Raw genomic sequence first — 18,555 nt, 5'->3', positions numbered from 1 at the left:
TCACACCTCACCGTGCTGCTTCCCCTGCAGGGGCAGCCGTCGGCTCAGGGTCCAGGGGCTGTTTTAATTCTGTTTGTTTGCTTTCTGGGAATAGTGGCTCCTTCCCAAGGGATTGAAATGAAAGTGACAAAAAATAAAAATGTCAACAAACATTTGGAAAAACTGTTTAAGCTCACTTATAAGTAAAAACTGCAAGTTGAAAAGATGCCGCTTTTCCTTATGAAAAGAAATATCTTGCAACGGTCCCAGTCATCCTGTTCTGAAAACCCCGCTGAAGGCAACGGGCTGGAGATGGAAAAGTTGGGGTCTAAGAGTGTTAACAGGAGACACAGTCATAATATTGGGAAACGGGGATTTACTCAGCGTCAAGCTCTGATTGTCCCGAGGATCCCGGCTCGTGGGAGGCGCTGCGGTGTTTGAGAGCGCCCGCTTTCGGGACAGGATGTGAAACCGTGTGGAGTGGACGCGGGGCAGGGCGTCTGCTCCAGAGAACAGAGGACGGAAACACCGGCGCCCCATGCTGTGTCCTGCGTTTGTGGGCTGCAGTGACTTTTATGCATTTTCCTTATTTCCTGCAAAGGATCTGGGTAACCTTCATAACCATAAACGGTGGGAAATGAACAGCACGTAGGGGTCCTCCCAGCCCTGGGTCCTCCCTCAGTGTGAAAAGCCTGTGCTTTAACCTGGAAAACCTGAGGATTCCCCGGGGTCTTCTCCGGGAAGGCCTAGCCCTGCTCTGAGAACAGGTTCTTTTACAATTGGGTAAAAACTGAGGATCGAAAGTGCTTTTTCTAACCATAGACCAGCCGAGCGAAGAAAAAAAGTGCAACAGAGAAAAACCAAATGCCTCACGTTAAAAAGGGAAGAAGGAAAGAAAACTTAATTCTGGTGGAGAATCACATTTCCAGCCTCAGATCAGAGAATCGTGGGCTTGGCCAAATCACTCCCTGTTCTCCTGGAGTGCTATTAAATGGTGAGTGATTTTATATTTCATTTACACAGATTGCCTCCTTACTGGAAACAGTTGTTACATAGGTAAGTGGGCGGGCACGAGCCCCGCACCTCACTTCCTCTCAGCAAAGGACGTGAGCTGAGGCTTCAGACGGTGTCTCGGGGCCCACGTGTCTCTCTGGTCTGTGCCCTCGGTCTGCCCTCGGCAGGACTGCACCTGAGCCAAGGCCCTGTTGGCTCCAAGGGCAGGGAAGGTTCTGGCAACACTTCCAGGAGGGATCTGGGTGGGTAAGCTCGGGCCACTGCGCCCAGAGGCATGGACTCCCGGCATGTCAGGCTGGGGCCGCGGGGAGGTGCGGGCCAGGGCCTCGCTCCCTCAGCTTCCGGGGCGGGTCATCCCCGGGGTCCTGCTCTCATTGACAGGGGAGGAAAGGTTACTAATCTCAGAGCTGGTTTGGGCCTGCTCTCATTGACAGGGGAGGAAAGGTTACTAATGGCAGAGCTCGTTTGGGCCTGCTCTCATTGACAGGGGAGGAAAGGTTACTAATCTCAGAGCTGGTTTGGGCCTGCTCTCATTGACAGGGGAGGAAAGGTTACTAATCTCAGAGCTGGTTTGGGCCTGCTCTCATTGACAGGGGAGGAAAGGTTACTAATCTCAGAGCTGGTTTGGGCCTGCTCTCATTGACAGGGGAGGAAAGGTTACTAATCTCAGAGCTGGTTTGGGCCTGCTCTCATTGACAGGGGAGGAAAGGTTACTAATCTCAGAGCTGGTTTGGGCCTGCTCTCATTGACAGGGGAGGAAAGGTTACTAATGGCAGAGCTCGTCTGGGCCTGCTCTCATTGACAGGGGAGGAAAGGTTACTAATCTCAGAGCTGGTTTGGGCCTGCTCTCATTGACAGGGGAGGAAAGGTTACCAATCTCAGAGCTGGTTTGGGCCTGCTCTCATTGACAGGGGAGGAAAGGTTACTAATGTCTCAGATACAGCTTAGAGGAGTAGAAAAGGCAACCCCTGGTTTATTTTCATCAGGGCTGACTATTCACTGCAACCAATGAATGTGGACACAGGAGGAAAGAGGGGCAGAATGTGTGGCCACATCAGGAGCTGCCCTGTGCGCCCCTCCGGCTACTCACGGCCCCCCATAGTTTTCCGAAGCCCCAAACCTCAAAAATGGGAGTTGCAGGAGCTAAAGATAGACATGTTCCGGTGACAAATGCAGCCTGTCTCCTCCCTTCCTCCAGCTAAATAGCCCCACTCTGTTACAATGTTTCATAAGCCCTCTCTACCCCGCGTTACCCGCGTGTGTGGCTCCGGATGAAATGGCCCCAAGTCCTGCCTCTCGCTTCCAAGCTGTGGGAGTCCAGGGCTGAGCCGGCGCCCCAAGTGGGTCCAGTCGGCTCGAGGCCCGGGGGGGCAGAGAGCGTGCAGCATCCAGGAGCTGTAGCTGAGCGTCTCGAGGGGAACTCGCCCTGCGCGGTGTGGCAGGGGGCGCGGTGCCAGTCCTGCGACCGCAGCCCACACGCCCTTTACCAACAGCGACGCCCTTACCTGGGAGGCTCCCGTTTCCTATGCAGCTGACCGTTGGATCCACCGTGGAAGCACCTGTTGGTGTGCGTGGACACTGTCCTTAGTTGCATTTTCCATTCTTGCAATTTTTTCTCTCTCATTTATGGACTTCCCTTAATTACCCTCTCGGCGCTGGGTCTGTGCCAGGCGCTTGTCATGCAAAGGGTTCCTGTGACCAAGGAGCTTCTGCTCTTGTCGGGGAGACACACCTGTAGACAGGTGTCAGATGTTATGGTGCCGGTAGACGGGTGTGACCGTGCAGGTCGACGTGTGGCATTGCAGGTGGCCAGGTGTGATGCGCAGGTACACAGGTGTGACCATGTGGGTAGACAGGTGTGGCCGTGCAGACATTCGGACCGCCGGATGCCCTTGCCTTTGTCACACGCGGGCCTTGGTTCAGTGTCTCTCCTCCAGGGCGGGGAAGGACATCTGTTAGGCGACCCCTGGGAGAGCTGGCACCTGGCCAGGCAGGAGGCTCTTCAGGGAGTGTCCGACGCAGTGCGGCTTCCCGTTCATCCGGGCGGAGCCATGGCGGGGGAGGGGAGGTGACGCGGCCAGAGACCCCCTCGGGCGGCCCCCCGCTGCGCCCCGCCTCCCTCCCGCTTTGCTGACTCCGCTCCGGCCTGTTCTCCGAACGCACCCCCTCTGCACGCCCCCATCTTTCCGGGGCCGCCTCATGACTTCTGACGGCCCCGTGGCCCTTGCTTCAGGCTCTCAGAAGCGTCTGGCGACGCCCAGCACGGCGGCCCCGCCCCCAGCCTCTGCCCCAGTCACGAGGCGACAACGTGCGCAAGCGAGGCTCCTCCTGCATCCTCACCCTCCTGGCGTCCAAGGAGACAGGCTATCCGGGCTCAGATGGGTCACTGTCGTTAAAACGCTCCTTGGACGCTGTCTGGACGCGGGCGGGACTGGGTGCTCCTCCGTACCAGGCATTCGCAGGGCCTCTGTGAAGGTGTAAACGGGCTCGAGGCCTCTGAGTTCCGGCCGCCGCCCCAAGTCATCACACCGAGTCCCCGTGGCCACCTGACAGGGGTCGCCGGGTCCCGAAGATCCCAGGACCGAGGTGCCCTTTTCCCTCAAGGCTTCGGGGAGAAGCCCTGGTGAGCTGTGGCCCAGCTCTGCAGCTGTAGGCAGTGAGGACGGCGAAGATGGTGAAGAGGTTGCACTCTGACGCCCTCCCGGGCGGGCGGGTCCCTCCCCTGCTCAGCACCCCAGGTCTCACAGAAACTCGGGTGCCTGCAGGGCCCGGGGCCCCTCCCGGCTTCCACTCTCAGGGGAGCATGTGTGGTCTGAAAAAGCAGGTCCACAGAAAACGAAACAAGAGCTATCGTTTTCTCTACAGACGGCCCCAGGAAGCAGAGATGCTAGAACGTTCTCAGCTGGCAGCAGACAGAGACTCAACGGCAGGCCCGCTGGTGCTGGGCTGCAGGCGGGGACCTCGCGGGGTGTGACGCTCATGGTCACGGTGCTGGGGTGTCGAGCGCAAGGCCCAGACCCTCTCTGGGCTGGGCTTCCTCGGGGGAGGGCAGTGCGTGCAGCCACAGGGAAGAACTCAGCCCGGGGGGCGCCCCCAGCCGAGCCACGTGTAAGAGTGGCCGCCGGGCTCCGCTTGCCTCCCGGGGGACGCGCCCCGGGCGGCTGCCGCGCACAGATTCAGGACGGTGACGCCGCCCACCTCCGAGCGCCGGGACCGTGGAGGCCCCGAGGTTGGTGGCCCCGGGTTCTGCCACGGGCTCCCCCGCTGCCTGCCGTGTCTGTGTCCTTTCTCGGGGACGAAGCACGACCCCGAGCGTGACAGCCTTCTGTGGGCTCGAGTCCAGCCCGAGGGCGGTCTTCTGTGGATGATGCCCCCACCCCCGAGCTCCCAGCTGGGACACCGTCGGACGCTGAGAAGGCCTCTGGCCCTGGCACCTCTCCTGCCCCGATCCCCTCCCGTGAGGACACATGTAGGACACACCCAGCGGTGGGGGGCTGTGTATTTGGATGAAGGGTCAGAAGGGTCATTTCACGACACGACAGGACGGAGCCCGATGGGCCCCGGGTGTCTGGGGGGCGGTGTCCTTGGGGGAGGCCGAGTCTGCAGGACAGAGCAGTGGAGGTGGCTCTGGGACCCTCGTGGAAAGGAGGGACCTGGTGACTCACGCTGAGGTCACATCTCCCCCGCGGCTCTCTGCAGAGTGCTGGACTGGTGGTCTAAGGGACAGGCGATGGGCCTGTCACTGTGGGACGTCAAGTGTGACATCATCACCCACGTGATGTCACAAGCGGAACAGGCCCGCCGTGAATGGGCGATGCTGCTGGGGGCGGGGGCAGGGGGCAAATTAGCCTTAGGCTGGTTGCAGGCTGTTTCTACCGCCCTTCCATGCGCTCTCTGCCCTCGCGCACCCTCCCTCCACCAGTGGGGTGGATTCTCCGGCTTATTGTCAGAAGTGGGAAAGATAATTACCAGGTGAGGAATCGTAGGTAACAGACAAGGGTGCTGGTTACAAGTTTGCTTTGGGTAGAAAGTTTTACTTGTTTGACAGCGAGGTAACAAGCGTTGACAGGACATCACTTTTTGGAAAGACCTATTTGAAGAACATTGGAAAGGCTTTCTAGACGTTTCCACCGGCTCTCAGCTGGCCCCCGACTCCCGTCCAGCTCCGGGCAGAATGGACGGGCTCTAACAGCCAGGCGAGTGATGCCCTGGGCACGCCTCACTTCCTGCAAGGCGCGTCGCTGCACATGACCTGGGGGGGTCTGCTGAGGGCGGGGGAGCAGGTGTGGCATCGGGGCCCAGCTCTGGGCTCAGCCTGCAGCTCCCGGGTGCCTGAGATGGAGCCCCGGGCGCCCCCAACCCCCGCCGGCCCGAGCACAGAGCAGTGAGGGTCCCACAGCGACCTCGGGGGCAGGAATCGGGGTCAGCGTCACAGGAGGGGTGACCAGGGCTGGAAGAGACGAGGGACCAAGAGGAGAGAGAGGCCAGCCCCTCCCGCCTGCAGCCACGCGGCCCGGGTGTCTCTAAACCCAGCCATCCAGCGCGTGAAGGCGTTCTGAAAGGGGCGCTTCTAGGAGAGCGTCGCTTTGTTCAGGTGGACCGTGAACGCTCAGCTGTCCCCTCGTTTATTGTCGCGAAGGCAGTTTCCAGGGACCCGTCCAGGGCCGCGTGCCGGGCCGCTCGCTGGGACTGATTCAGCAGCTGAAAGACAGACCCCCGCCTTCAGGGGTCTGCGGCGCTGGGGCGTCCGTGGTTGGCCTCTCCCTTGGTTGGTACGCAGCTGTGGTTACACAATTCGGGAACAGCCACGGCCCTGCAGAGGCTCGGAAGGCAGGGGCCCGGTACTTGAATGGTTACCCTGCTCGCTTATTTTCCTGTATTTGCTGTGGAGTGACTGGAAAATTCCCCATCCCTCGACGCCTACGAGCCAGAGATTACCAGAACCAAAAATAAAAAGATACCCACAGCTTTTCAAAGAGGAGCAGTGAGGTGATTGAAGGCTCCCCAGCCCTCCTCCACCGGCCCCATCAGGGGCTCCAAGACAGCCAAGCAATTAGAGAGACAGTTGCTATTGGGGGAAAAAGCACCAAATGCTGCTAGCTTTAAATCCTTCTTTTTTATCAGATTGGACTCTGGCCACTTTAGAAAGCTGAACATTTAGATTTTAGAAAGAAACGCAACAGCCCACGGGTTCAAGAGTGATACCAGGTCTTGCAGGAGACAATTGTTATGAAACACGTACAGAGAGAAAGAGTCCCTCATTTTGAACCGCACCCTGCATTGTTTCCAAATATAACCAGCGCATAATTTAAAAACTTCCCAGCGCTATTTACCTTCATCACAACAGCAGACGTGCCCGGGAGTCCACGCCCCTACGAGACAAGAGCTTGGTAGGGAGACCTCACGCGCAGAGGCCTCCACAGACTTCCCTGGAGGACGACCCATCCACTCACCCGCAGCTGAGGTTCTGAGACCGAGACCGTACCTGGCTGGTCCTGCCCTCATGCCCCAGGGAGACGAAGGGGAGGCTGTGGGTCTCGGCTTCCCCAGCGGACGGAGCCCGTCCTGACGGAGCCTGCTCTGCCCTGGACGGTGTGCAGCCAGAGGGCAGTGTCCGGAGTGGACGCAGAGCCTGCGAGGGGCAGCTCAGCCAATCGCAAAGCGTTAGCTTGGACCCAGGGGGCTGCACACGGGGAAACTCATGCAGCAGGGTTCTCAGGGGAGGCCCTGGTGCTCGGGGCCTCTGGGCCAGGACGGATCGGTGGACGTGGGCAGAGGCAGGGCCAAGGAGGTGGCTGCAAACCGAGCCTGGAGCAGTGCCTGCGCTGTGTTCAGCGAGGGGCCGGGGGTGGTCCGCTCAGCTCCAGAACGGGGACATTTGCTGTTTGATAAACCGCAGGCCGGGTTATTGCCTCGTGGTGATTGTGAGAAACGGGTCCAGAAAGGCCAGCACAACGCAGGCCCAGGGGTGGCCGTTCCCGAACCGTCCTGGCAGCACAGTCCTGTCACCTACGTTTCCCCAGATCATTGCTGGGGGGTGAAACCCTGGAGAGCAAGTGTCTGCAGGCTCGGAGCCCCATGGGATACTCCGCGGTATGGGGCTGCATATCTCACGCTGTGTAATTACGTAGCCAAATATCCCCGGGGCGTTCTGTTTACAGAGGGATTTCTGATCATTCTTGAGGTTTGCTTAATAAGTGTGTGCGTGTGTAGGTGAGTGTACTGAAAATAGCTGAAAATCTGTAATAAGTTGGAGGAGAGGCAGGCAGTTAGTTTGTCCGAGTGACTAGCAGTACGAGTTGGGGGAAGTTATGGACGCCCTCTGGATGTGAAACGAATGGGCTGCAGCTGCCCACGTGTGGTCTGCACAGGGTAGGCCTGCAGCCCCGGAGCCTGTTGGCGGTTCAGGCTCAGGCTCCGCCCCGACCACGGATCAGAATCTCCGTTTTATAAGGCCCCAGGCCACTCATCCGCCTGCAAGCACGTGCCAGAGGCTGGGCCTCCCCATCTCTGAAGTCCGTCCAGCTCTGCATTTATTTGATTCTATGAAAAGAAGGAAGGCTCTTAAGAGGCCATAAAGGGACCAGCAGAGAGAGAATCGCTCACCAAAGGGCAACAGCACGACATGCTGATGAAGAACCTTCTTGTTTAGTGTTTGTGCAGGGCAAGTGCAGGTGGCCCCGTGCAGCGGTGCTGTTATTAAAATTAACGTTTGTGAATTGACCATTTAGCATTCGCAACCTGACCATGAAATAATGTATCGCAGAACAAAACGCATCAGTTCCTGACTGCCGTCCTGCTTTGTCTCTTGGGTCACTTGCGTTGGGTCTGAAACCAGCCCCCAGTGGGAGTCCTTACAGCACGGGGACGGCAGATGCCGCGGACCAGCCCCAGGGGATCCTGACCCGTCCCCAGCGCAGGGCGCCTGTCTGTCCACAGTCTCGCTGTGAGTGGAGGGGGAAGGCTGCTTCCAGCGAGACGTGGGAACTCCAGGGCCTGGTCTCAGACAGAAGGCGAGCGGGGTCACAGGATCACCTGGAAGCAGCCCGGGGCTCTGCGTGTGCACCTTTTTACTTGGATGTGATTAGGAGGAGACTTTTGCACCAGAAGCCAAAGGGGGCTCGCCCCGCCTCCGCAGCAGCCGCAGGGCGCTGGCTGCCGGCGCCGGGAGACGGCCCGGTCGCCCCGGGGCAGGCGGAGCCGCTCCTCCCGGGCTGCACCTTGCCCTCCGCCCGGCCCGGCCTGCTGAGCGATGACCACTAGAGCGTTTCTCCCCTGGATCCATCCTGCCTCGCTTCGTGGCTGCACGTCCAGTGCCGAGCGCACTGACCAGCACCAAATAAATACGTGTTAAACGTACGAATGGATGAGAAAGCAGCCCCACCGGGAGGGGCTGTCCTGTCCCGGCACCGGCCCGCTGGCCCTTTCTCGCCCGCGCGTCAGAGGGCGCGCTGTTGACGTGAGCAGCGCGTGTTCACGGATGCTCCACGGGCCGGCGCAGCTGACAGCCGTCGGAGGAATTTTCGGCGAGAGCTCAAAACCAAGCCTCATGCCCGTTTTCGGGGCCCGCTTGTCCCCCGCCGATCACTCGGAGCCGGGGGGCTGACTCAGCGGCCCAGAGGGTCCGACCGGGACCCACCTCGCACCGCGGAGGAAGGTTCGTGGACTTGGACGGAGGAGCAGGGGCCCCGCCCGCCAGGCTCTGCGCTTGCGCCGGGTCCCGCCGTTCTCCTCTCGACGCACATATGTGTTTACGGTGGAAGAAACGCAAACGAAAGTTAAGTTCCTACGCGTGTGGGTTCCATGTTTATATTTTTCTGTTGCAGAAATGAAACTACTGCTAAATATGTTATACGTACATATATACAGATAAATCATAGATACACGGATTGTGTTGTCTCCAGCGTATTTTTATATTTTATCTTTTTCATATACTTCAGACAACACTGATGTTTGAACAGTGGACAGGAACCCCTACGGTGGTTCTTCTAGAGCTCGGGGTCGGGTTTTCCTTTCTCCTCGTGTGCTCTGTGCAGACATTTCCCCTGAGCATCGCTGGGCGGCTGAGGCCCCGTTGCGGGAACACAGGCTGCTCCCGGGTCAGGCGGAGTCCGAGGGGCCCGAGCGGCTGCCGCACCGGGTCTGCGGCTCACAGATCGGAGAAGGTGGAGGTCAGTAAAAGCTGCTGTCCCCACAAAGCCTCTTAAATGGGAAAGCGCAGGCTCTGCGTCAAGGTGACAAGGAAGAAGTCCCCTGGGCCCAACGGGCAGCTGAGTAACTGTCAGTGGAAGCGAAACAGAGAAGCACAGGCTTGTGAAATGAGCCAGCGGGTCCCCTGGAGGCCGGGCGCAGACAGGAGGGGCCGGCGAGGCTCCAGGGCACGGAGGCTGCCGTCCAGGGGGCAGCCCTCGCCCCTCGACGGCTGCAGAGACCCCAGATCACGCGAAGAGAAGTGGAGGCTCCCCCGGCCCTTCTGGACACCACACACGTGTCCCTCTAGAAGCGTGGCCCTGGCTTCCGCGGTGGGGACCGCAACCAGGAGGCTGGCTACGGGCGGAGGCCGAGGAACAGAGGCGTGAGAGGAGGCCTGAGGAGAGGTCAGCCAGGAGGGGAGGGGCCGCAGGAAGCGGTCGGCACGGCGAGGTCAGAGGGCAGGGTGGGCTCTGACCTCTGGGGTGCAGCCTTCGCTGGACTTTCTTTCCGGCATAGCCGAATACTTTTGTATCCTCAGGACACCCCGCCCCCCGAAGGCGTTAGAAGCTCGACGGCGTGTTTGATGCTGGTCACCGGGCACTGGTCTGACTGCGTCCTGTGTGCCTGCCTATCCTTCTGGAAGTTTCAGGGCCCCCTTGTTACTCCTTTGATGATCCTGTTTCCAGAGCCGGCTGTGCAGGGACCAGACTCTGAGGTTGCCGAGTCCGTCCTCGGGGAGGGGCGTCCACCGGGGCCGCCACTTTTCAAGCCCTCGCGCGCCTTGGCCTCGCAGGCCCCGATTTTAATCCCGCCTTAATCTCGTTCAGTCTATTCCGCCCCCTTTGCTCTCACCACTAAGGCATGTGGGGCGAAGCCGGGCCCGGGCCGTCTGTCCCGGCACTGAGGGCTCTTGGAGGTGAGCGAGAAGCCCGTGTCTCCCCTCCTCGGGGTGTCCCGAGGCCCCGCTGACTCTGGCCGTCGTCGCCCGGAGGTCCTTCTCGCGGCCGGGTCCTCCGCGGTTCCGAGCACGCCCTGGAGTTCTCAAAGGCGCACCCGTCAGGGCCCACCTCGCCACGTCACGCGGGGTCTCTTTCTCTGGGGCGCGGCGCGTGGGAAAGGTCTCCGCACTTTCGCGGCACCGCGTCTCCAGCGTTTTCTCCGGGCGTGCGCCTCACGGCCGCGGAGCCCGCCTTCCGCCTAGAGAGCAGGTGCTGCCGCTTCCGGGGTCCCTCGGGCGCCCACCGCGCGGACAGCCGGGCCCGCCTTGCGGATGGACGGCCTGGCCCGACGTTCGGGAAATCTGGCGGCGTACGGCTCGCTTGTTCGCCCGTGCCGCTCTCTACGGGGCGAGGGTTAAAGCAACACAGACAGACCAGAGAAGAATTTAAAACCTCCTCTATGTAGCTCAGCTATTAGGAGGTGCAAGTCTAGTTTTCCCCGATCAAAGCAAATACGACCGCTCGTTCATTCACTTGGACGGTGCTTCTGAGGCTCTCCCGGGTGCTGGAGGCCAGCACTGTCTTCCAGCCCGTGCGTTGCTGTGGTAACCGCCGCCGGCCGGCCGCGGCCCGGCCCACCCCCCGGGTGCGCCCAGACCTTGGCTGGGCGGGGCCTCAGGGGCCCGTGGCTGCTGGAGGCCCCCTATGTGGCAAAAGCCAGAGCAGTAACTGTTGTTAAGACCATCCACGGCGGCTAAAATTAGTGCAGGAGCTCCGCCATGGGCAGGGTAGCTGCAGGTTCAGAAACTGCTGAAAGCGCAGTAGAAAGCTGGCGGCCGCTGCTCTGACTGCAGCCCCGACACAGGCTGACCGGCGCCCCCAGGCGTGGTCCCGGGAACCTGCGAAAAGCCCACCTTGAGGGACCGTCCGGGAACCCCTGGCTGTGCTGCTCCAAAGGTCTGGGTCGCGACAGAAGAAGACTGAGGACCTGGAGGGGATGAGGGGGCCTGATGGCTGAGGACACGCCGGAGCCGGGCCGGACCGGGGCACAGACAGGGGACCCTAGGGGACAGCCTTGTCCCCAGGGTGTCTGGTGGCCGGGCCCCTGGCAGAGGCTCCCCACCCACCGCCCCCGGTGACACACAGCCACGGGCCGCCAGGGCCCCGCGGGGACAGCACGAGCCGGTGCTGGTAGCTGGGGACCCAGCCTGGTTCTGCCGAGCGGACACGTCGGCTGGGGGCGGTGACCGAACACCCCCCGCCCCCCCAGGCTTCCAATCCCGGAGTTCACGGCCCTGCGTAGCCCGGCGAGGTCGGCTCCGTGTGGGCCCAGGTGAGGGTTTGTTTTCTCCCCGAGGTGCTCCTTGTAGACGCCCTGGGTGTGGGCGCTGACAGTGCGGGCGCTGTTTTCTCTCCAGTCACCAAGTGCAGAGGTGTGACTCCCTGGACGGACGAGCCACTTACGACACTGCATTGACCAGAAACGCTCGTCAAGACCAACTCCTGCTGGGATGAGCGCTGGTCTCCCCTGGGTTCGCGTTTTCACATCAAGTGACTTTTTCAGCAAAGGAAAAGATGATGTCTCGTGTTTTTTTTTTTTTTTCCGGGGCTGAAAGTACCTATCAGGGTATTAAGCCCGTGACGTGTCAAGCATTGCTATTCCCGTTGTTGCTCTGATCACTTATTTATTTAGCAGGAAGCCCTTTCCTCGCACTGGGTCCTGCGTGCAGACCTGCACATGAGCCGACAGAAGGGCAGCGGGTCCTTTCGGCGAGGGCACAAGCCGGGCCACGGCTGGGGTCCCCGCAAGGCGCCGTCCAGGACCCATCGGTCCAGCCGACACCCTCCCGGAAGCCAGGGGCTCCCTTCTCGCCGTCGCTGCCATCTCAGACACTGGACGGACAGGGAGCCCCCCCCGCGCCCGCCAGGTGCTCGCGGAGGCACCACGGGGCGGCACAGAGTCCGGGAGGGAAGCAGGGGCCGGGGCCATGGGGGCCGGGGGCAGAATACGGATCCTGTTTGCTTCCGGGGACCCGCTGGATTTGGAGCAACAGAAGGTCCCGGGGCGCTGCCTGGGCCCCGGCGGGCGCCACCGGCACTGAGGGCTCAGACGGGGGCTCCCGGGTCACTTCATCGGGGGGCACGGGTGGAGTCGCTTCCGGGAGCCGGGCCCCTTTCATCCCCGGGGGCCCGTGGCTTCACTTCGTTTCTAACCATAAAGCGGCAGTGGACTGGCCCCCCTCGCTCCCAGGGAACAGAAGCCACGACATACTTGCTGTCCGAGTGAATCTCGAACAGCAGGATTCGGCGCTCGCCGTGCCGTCGCGGTGGCGGCTCTTTCCTGTGGGGACAGAGAGGCACCAAGGCCACACGTCAATCTCGGCCCGGGGTCGGGAGGCTCCTCCTCCTCACAAAGTCCGCGAGGAGACCCTGGGGGGTGGGGGGCATCACCGTGGCAAGGAGGGGCTGCCGGGCCCGCAGCCCCGGGGCTTTACCCCGGGGCCCTCCGGGGGGTCAGAGGGGAGCTGCCCCGCAGAAGCCGGGGTGGCCCCTGGAGACCCTGGTCCCCAGGGGGCGGGCGGCGCCCACCCCTCCTGCCCCGCCCGCCCCGCGGCTCCCGCCTCCCCGAGGGCGAGCAGGATGGCGCCCGTGGGCCTTGACCCGTTTCCTTCTCAGCAGAGGTGACGATGGCGGCCGAGTGCTGGGCAGCAGCTCCGCCCCCAGAGACGCAGCTGCACGGGACCTGCCTCTGAGCCTCTCCCCAGCGACCGGGGCCTCTGCAGAGGGCAGGGGAGAGGCCGAGACCCTGCCGGGCTCTGAGGTGGCCCCTCACGGGGCGAGCAGGTCGGGGCCCCCAGACTCCCCGGGGGGCTCTCCCTGCAGGGCTGACCCAGCCTAGCGCGGCCCCTCGTGCCCCGTGGCGTGAGCCGGGAGTCCTGCCCGTGATCCCTGCAGCACACGCAGCAGTCCAGGACGTCCCCAACCTCAAATCCAGGCCGACTTTGCTGGAGCGCTGCCGTCTCGGGGGAGACGGAGAGCCTGGAAGCAGCTGCCCGGAGAGTGCTCTGGAACCCGGTCCAGCCTCTCGGGTGACACGACACATGGTGACCTTGTCAGCTCGTGGTGCTGCTTCGGAGCTCAGACTCTAAGGCCAGGTCCTTAGGGGCCTTCGTCTCCGCACAGATGGTCCCTGGTTGGTGCCAGGATGCGGCCGGCGCTCAGCTGTTAGAGGTCAGAGCCCGCGGGAGACCGTCTCCCGTGCAAGCAGCGCCAGTCAACCCTGGGCGGCGCGTGTGCACACATGTGCTCCCACATGTACGTGTGCGTGTGCCTGGGGGGTCACGCGCTCAGCAGGACTAGGCGAGCAGTACAGCGGGTCCCGCGTGGGCCACAGACATTGCTGACCTCAGGCCCCAGGGGCCCCTCGGCAGGAAAGCCGACAACGGGGGCCAGCCTGGCTGCCCACCTGGGGTCTGGGACGACTGGGGCCTGGGTCTGCAGCCTGGCCTGCGGGACCGACCCAACCGTCCTTTACTACAAAGCAACTGGCCTTGTCTGTGCATCTTTAAAACTCAGACCGAGCGACTTTGTTCATGTTGCTGTCACTTTTTATTACAGAAAATTCCAAACACGTACAAAGTAGGCAGGGCTCAAGCTTTTCCAGCGAAAATCGCACGGACCTTCCTTGCTCCCCCCCGAGGCTCAGCCCGCCCGCTGCGCCTCGTACGGTTCCAGTGCAAACCCCAGACGCCATGCCGTTCCATCATAGATCTTTCAGTACATTCTCTTAAAAAGGGGGCTCCTAAAAGAGCTACGCTTCACCTAAAATAAGTGAACAATATTCATTAATATCACACATCTGTTCATGTTGAAAATTCCTGTTGTCACGCTGTGTCTGTGTTACTTTCAGTTTGTGTGAATTAGGATCCAAACAAGCCCACGCGTTGGGATTGGCTGGCATGCTTCAGTCTTTAATCAATAGGTTCCCCTCCATCTCTTTTGCTTTTTTTGCAAATTATCTTTTGAAGAAGCCAAGTTGTCTCATGGAGTCTCCAGCAGCCTGCCTTTTGCGTGTTGGATATTGACGATGAAAAGACATGGAGGAGACGTAAACGCATGTTGCTAAGTGAAAGAAGCCCATCTGAAAAGGCTGCGCACTGCGTGTCCAACTACAGGACGTTCTGGAAAAGACACAACTGTGGACCCGGTGAGCAGATCATTGGTGCCAGGGGGTGGGGGAGGGAGGGAGGAACAGGGGGGCACAGAGGATGTTTAGGGCAGTGAAAACACTCTGTATGACCCCATGATGGTGGATACGCGTCATTACGCATCTGTCCGAACCCACAGAATGTACAACACCCCGAGTGAACCCTATGTCAACTACAGACTTTAGGTGATGATGTGTCAGCGTAGGTTCATCGACTGCAACAAAGGTACCATCTGGTGGGGATGTTGATGGTGGGGGAGACCGTGCATGGGCCGGGAGGGGGTGTGCAGGAAAGATCCACACCTCCCCCTCAACTGTGCTCTAGCCTTAAGCTGCTCTAAAAACTAAATTCTATTAAAACAATATGCATGAGAAACTAAAACGATACATTGAAATGCTAACGTGGTTAGACTTGGTGGCAGGACCACAGCAGTTCTTCTTCCTCGTCCTCGATAGGGTCCATGTTAAAATTTCACAATTAGATTAATTTTTAAAAGCCAGGCACGTGACCGCAGGAAAGCACTGTAAACGCTAAATGCGACTGTCACCTCTGGGTGGTGTGATGAACGTCCTTTGTTTCCTTGTTGTACTTGAAAGTTTTTCCACCTGGGCAGCACTTTCAAAATGGAAAAGCTTTATGTAAAGACCAGGCTGCAGCTCTGAACGTGTGTGTGTGTACACACATGTGCGCACGTGTACATGCACACACACACGCACACGCTCAGCAGTCCACACCGGATCGAACCTGACTTTGAAAATACAAGGCGTGTACCGTGAAGCTGGCCCTTGTGGCGCGCGAGTGGGTGGCTCTGGTCATCCTCCAGGCTCTTCCGCTCGTGTGGGGCGGCCCGGGTCCTTGCAGGGAACACCAGCGTCCCCGCCCTGGCACCTGGGCAGCCCCCGGCCCTGACTCGGGTTCGCGCGTGGGGTGGGCCCACAGACGGGTCAGACTCACACGACAGGCGTCCCCACGTCACAGCTTCACGGTTGTTTTAAAAACGTGAAAAAACATGAAAAACTCAGATGGGACATGAGATCCACCCACGTTTACACAGAATTTCAACATTCCGTTTTTCAAGGAAGAGGGTAAAATTTCACTACATTTCAAGTGTTACAGACTTTTGAGTGTAAAAAGTGGCTTAAATTTATGATCTGCTTGTGCAAAGATTTCTCATGGACCTAAGGGATTCTCTCTCCCAATTCCTGGTCATGAATTTCCAGACAGCTGTCTTAAGCATAAAGCCTGACGTTTAAGTTACGTTCAGGATGGCACGCTCAAGCTTCCTATTAAAATTTCTAGAAAGATGTCACTTGGAGGAGTTGCACAAATTATCCAGCATTTCCCTGACTCGAGTGCTCTTCTGTGAGACAGCACGCAGGTTCCCCAGGCAACCCTCCCCCAAGGGTGGCGCCACCTCCTCAGGAGGCTCGAGGGGCCCCGGGGACCTTCGGTGCCACCCCGGCCCCCGGGACGGCTCAGCATCCCAAGCACGTGCCCCTGAGAACAAGGCTGCAAGGAGACGTTTAACTACCCCCAGCCCTCTTAGGGATATCCACCCGAGAGGCTGTGTCGGGTTTCGGGGGAAACCTTGAGATCATTCACGTTCCCAGCTCTGTCTTGTCCGTTTCTGCCCTAGTACAGACCCATCAGAGGGGCCTCCCCCTCGCTGCTCCACAGGAGTGGCTCTGACCAGGAATCCTGGAGCCTCGCACTGCTGTCGTGGAGACTGGCAAGTACACGAAGGTACGCTCTCCTCGGTGAGGAAGCTAGGCGGGACTGTGCCTGGCTTCTTGACGCCTGCCGGCCCACACCTGCCCCGTGTGCGTCGTGATTCCCACTCCCCTCCCACCCCCATCACCGGGGGGGGGGTGGCATCTGACCGTCAGAGAGAGGACAAACCACGGGAGGAGGACTCAGGCTCCCAATGACACCTGAGCGTTTGGTGAACACCTGGATCCAGCCGTACCTGAAGCTCCACCTCACTTCTCAGACAAGCCAGTCGATACAGGAAGACAAGCCCACTGGAGTTGTGGCTGTGACTTGCAACTGAAGAGTGTGAAGAGGACACAGCCTGAGCCTAACACTCACTTTTAATCCAGTAATTAGCCCAGAAAATGGAAAGAACGTTTGCTGTGTGCTGATCTAGAGTTGGAAGGAGGCACACCTTCTGTGTCTTGGTGATCCAGCAGCCCAGGGGCTGCCCCTCCACACGACAGGAATGCAGCATCACAGGCACACCCCGGGCTCCGATTCCTCCACCTGCAGCCTGACCCGGAGGGATCACGCAGGAAGGACCAAGGGGCTGTCTCAGAGGAGGCACGAAGGCAAGTTCACCAGCGTTACGCCCAGGGGTCTCGGGCCAGCGGTACCGGGTGGGGTCTTCCTGGGGCCGCCCGAGCGCACGGGGCCTGTGGGTGAGACCTGTGACCCCAGGGGCGGGACCACGCGTGGCCATGCTGTCTGACACACCGAATACGATGAGTTTCACACCCCGTCAGCACTGAGCTCCCAGGTCAGAATTGCCTCTGGTTTCTTTGGGTGTCTTAGGTCAAATTTTCATAAATCTAGTGATTGGAAATAACACCGGTCCTTGGCATTCCTAAAGCTTTGGTGCAGTAAGGGAGAGACTAAGAGCCACGGACCGGCTTGAGAGGATCATCTGCTTTTCTGTTTCAACGTCCAAGGCCCTGGTCGTTCACCCAGGAATCCGCCCCGTGAGCTCCCGGGCGGGGAGCAGGACAGGGCAGCTCACCCACGCACGTGGTGGGTGCGAGAGCTGGATCCCGTGAAGAGGGAACCGGGCAGAGAAGAAGGCTTACAAAAGGGACTTTTATTAAAGGAAAGAAAAATCTGTTTGGTGGGTCAATTATGAAATAGATATACAAAACTTTACATCCGATCTCGCAAAGGAGCCAAAGGCTGCCCGCGAGGGCAGGGCCCTTTGTCCCGGCGCCCGCGGGAGCTGCAGGGCCCCGGGGGCAGCTGGGGGCCCCAGGCCTGTCCTCGTCACACGCCGATGCGCGGCCTCGCTTGAAACCTGTGCGTGTTCTGGTAGCTTCAGTTGTGAAAGAGCAGAGGATGCTGGGTTCCTGTTGCATCACCCCTCCGTCTGGTCGGACGCCCAGCCTTCACCCTAAGTAATATGCTGCGGTATTCAAAGGAAAAACACCTCCCCACACCCCCCCCTCTTCCTGATAACAAGCCGCAAACTCCAGTCCTGCCGTGCAGCTCTGCTGGGCTCACCCAGGATCTTTGGCATGGCCGCGTTCCCTGCCCCGCTGTCCTTAACAAGTAGGCTTTCTTGTAGTGAAACTTCTAAAAACACCTCTTTCTGCAAAACAGTGCGTTTCTGCAGGTGCAGCTCTGCAAACAGACATGTCCCTCTGGAGGAGGGGCAGCCCCCGGGACGGAGGTGAGTCGAGTGCCCGCCCCACGGTCACATGAGGTCGCCGAGCTCGGCCTCCAGCGCGGCCGCCATCTCGTCCGCCTCCGAGCTGCCCCCCTCCTCGTCCTCGCAGCTGGACGCTCCGCTGGACTCGCTGGCTGCATCCTCTTCGTTCAGCTTCCTCTTGTGGCCCCTGCGAGGGAAGCACACGCACCGTGAGATGCTCGGGGCGCCCACGCTCCCACGCTCCCCGGCCCCTCGGCCGCCAGCCCCCACGCTTCCGGAACAGCCCTGACGGCACAGGCTGGGCACCAGGGCGGCCTCCGTCTCCGGCGGGTGACGGAATACCCAGGACGTGTGAGGGCGGCAGAGGGAGGGGCCCGGGGCGAGCTCGGGCGCTACGGCTGGAGCTGGACAAGCCGCTGGGAAGGGAGGCGGGGACAGCCGCCAGCAGACGGGTGTGTGTTTTACATTCAGGCCTATGAAATCTATTTTGAGTTAACCACTGAGTACATTTCTGACTGTGGGCTCCGATTAATTATCCTGCATTTGGACATCGATTTGGACATCAACAGTTTACAGCTGTTGTCGCACCATTTATCGAAAAGTTACGTAGGAATATACATACGCCCCCCCCCCCCAGCTACTATGGTTTGGGGAAACCTTCTGAAGGGAAGAAACCCCCCAAAAGATTTACCTCTTCGAGACACAAAAGGCATCTCAAGCAGTCACAGACACACACGAGACTGGGAAAATGACGTGCAAGATTATGACGTCTATACCCTAAGCCCTACGATACACCCAGGAATTTCTACAACAGACAAGGAAGAACCTAATT

General features: G+C 59.9%; 1 protein-coding gene across 5 annotated transcripts in view; it reads right to left on the bottom strand.

Annotated features, from left to right (window-relative positions):
• Window positions 1-17,148: 17,148 nt before the first annotated feature.
• The window catches only part of CTDP1 (CTD phosphatase subunit 1), a 47,300-nt gene continuing 45,893 nt past the window's right edge, over window positions 17,149-18,555 (bottom strand). For all 5 annotated transcript variants that reach the window (XM_055080359.1, XM_024133980.3, XM_055080358.1 and 2 more), the window contains one exon: window positions 17,149-17,910. In XM_055080359.1, coding sequence (XP_054936334.1) covers window positions 17,769-17,910 — 142 coding nt within the window. In that variant the 3' untranslated portion in view covers window positions 17,149-17,768. The remainder of the gene's footprint in view (window positions 17,911-18,555) is intronic.

This window comes from Physeter macrocephalus, chromosome 19, assembly GCF_002837175.3.
Source record: "Physeter macrocephalus isolate SW-GA chromosome 19, ASM283717v5, whole genome shotgun sequence".
Classification (NCBI taxonomy): domain Eukaryota; kingdom Metazoa; phylum Chordata; class Mammalia; order Artiodactyla; family Physeteridae; genus Physeter; species Physeter macrocephalus.
Note: the sequence above shows the minus strand (reverse complement) of the source record. Positions and strands in the feature narration are given on the sequence as shown.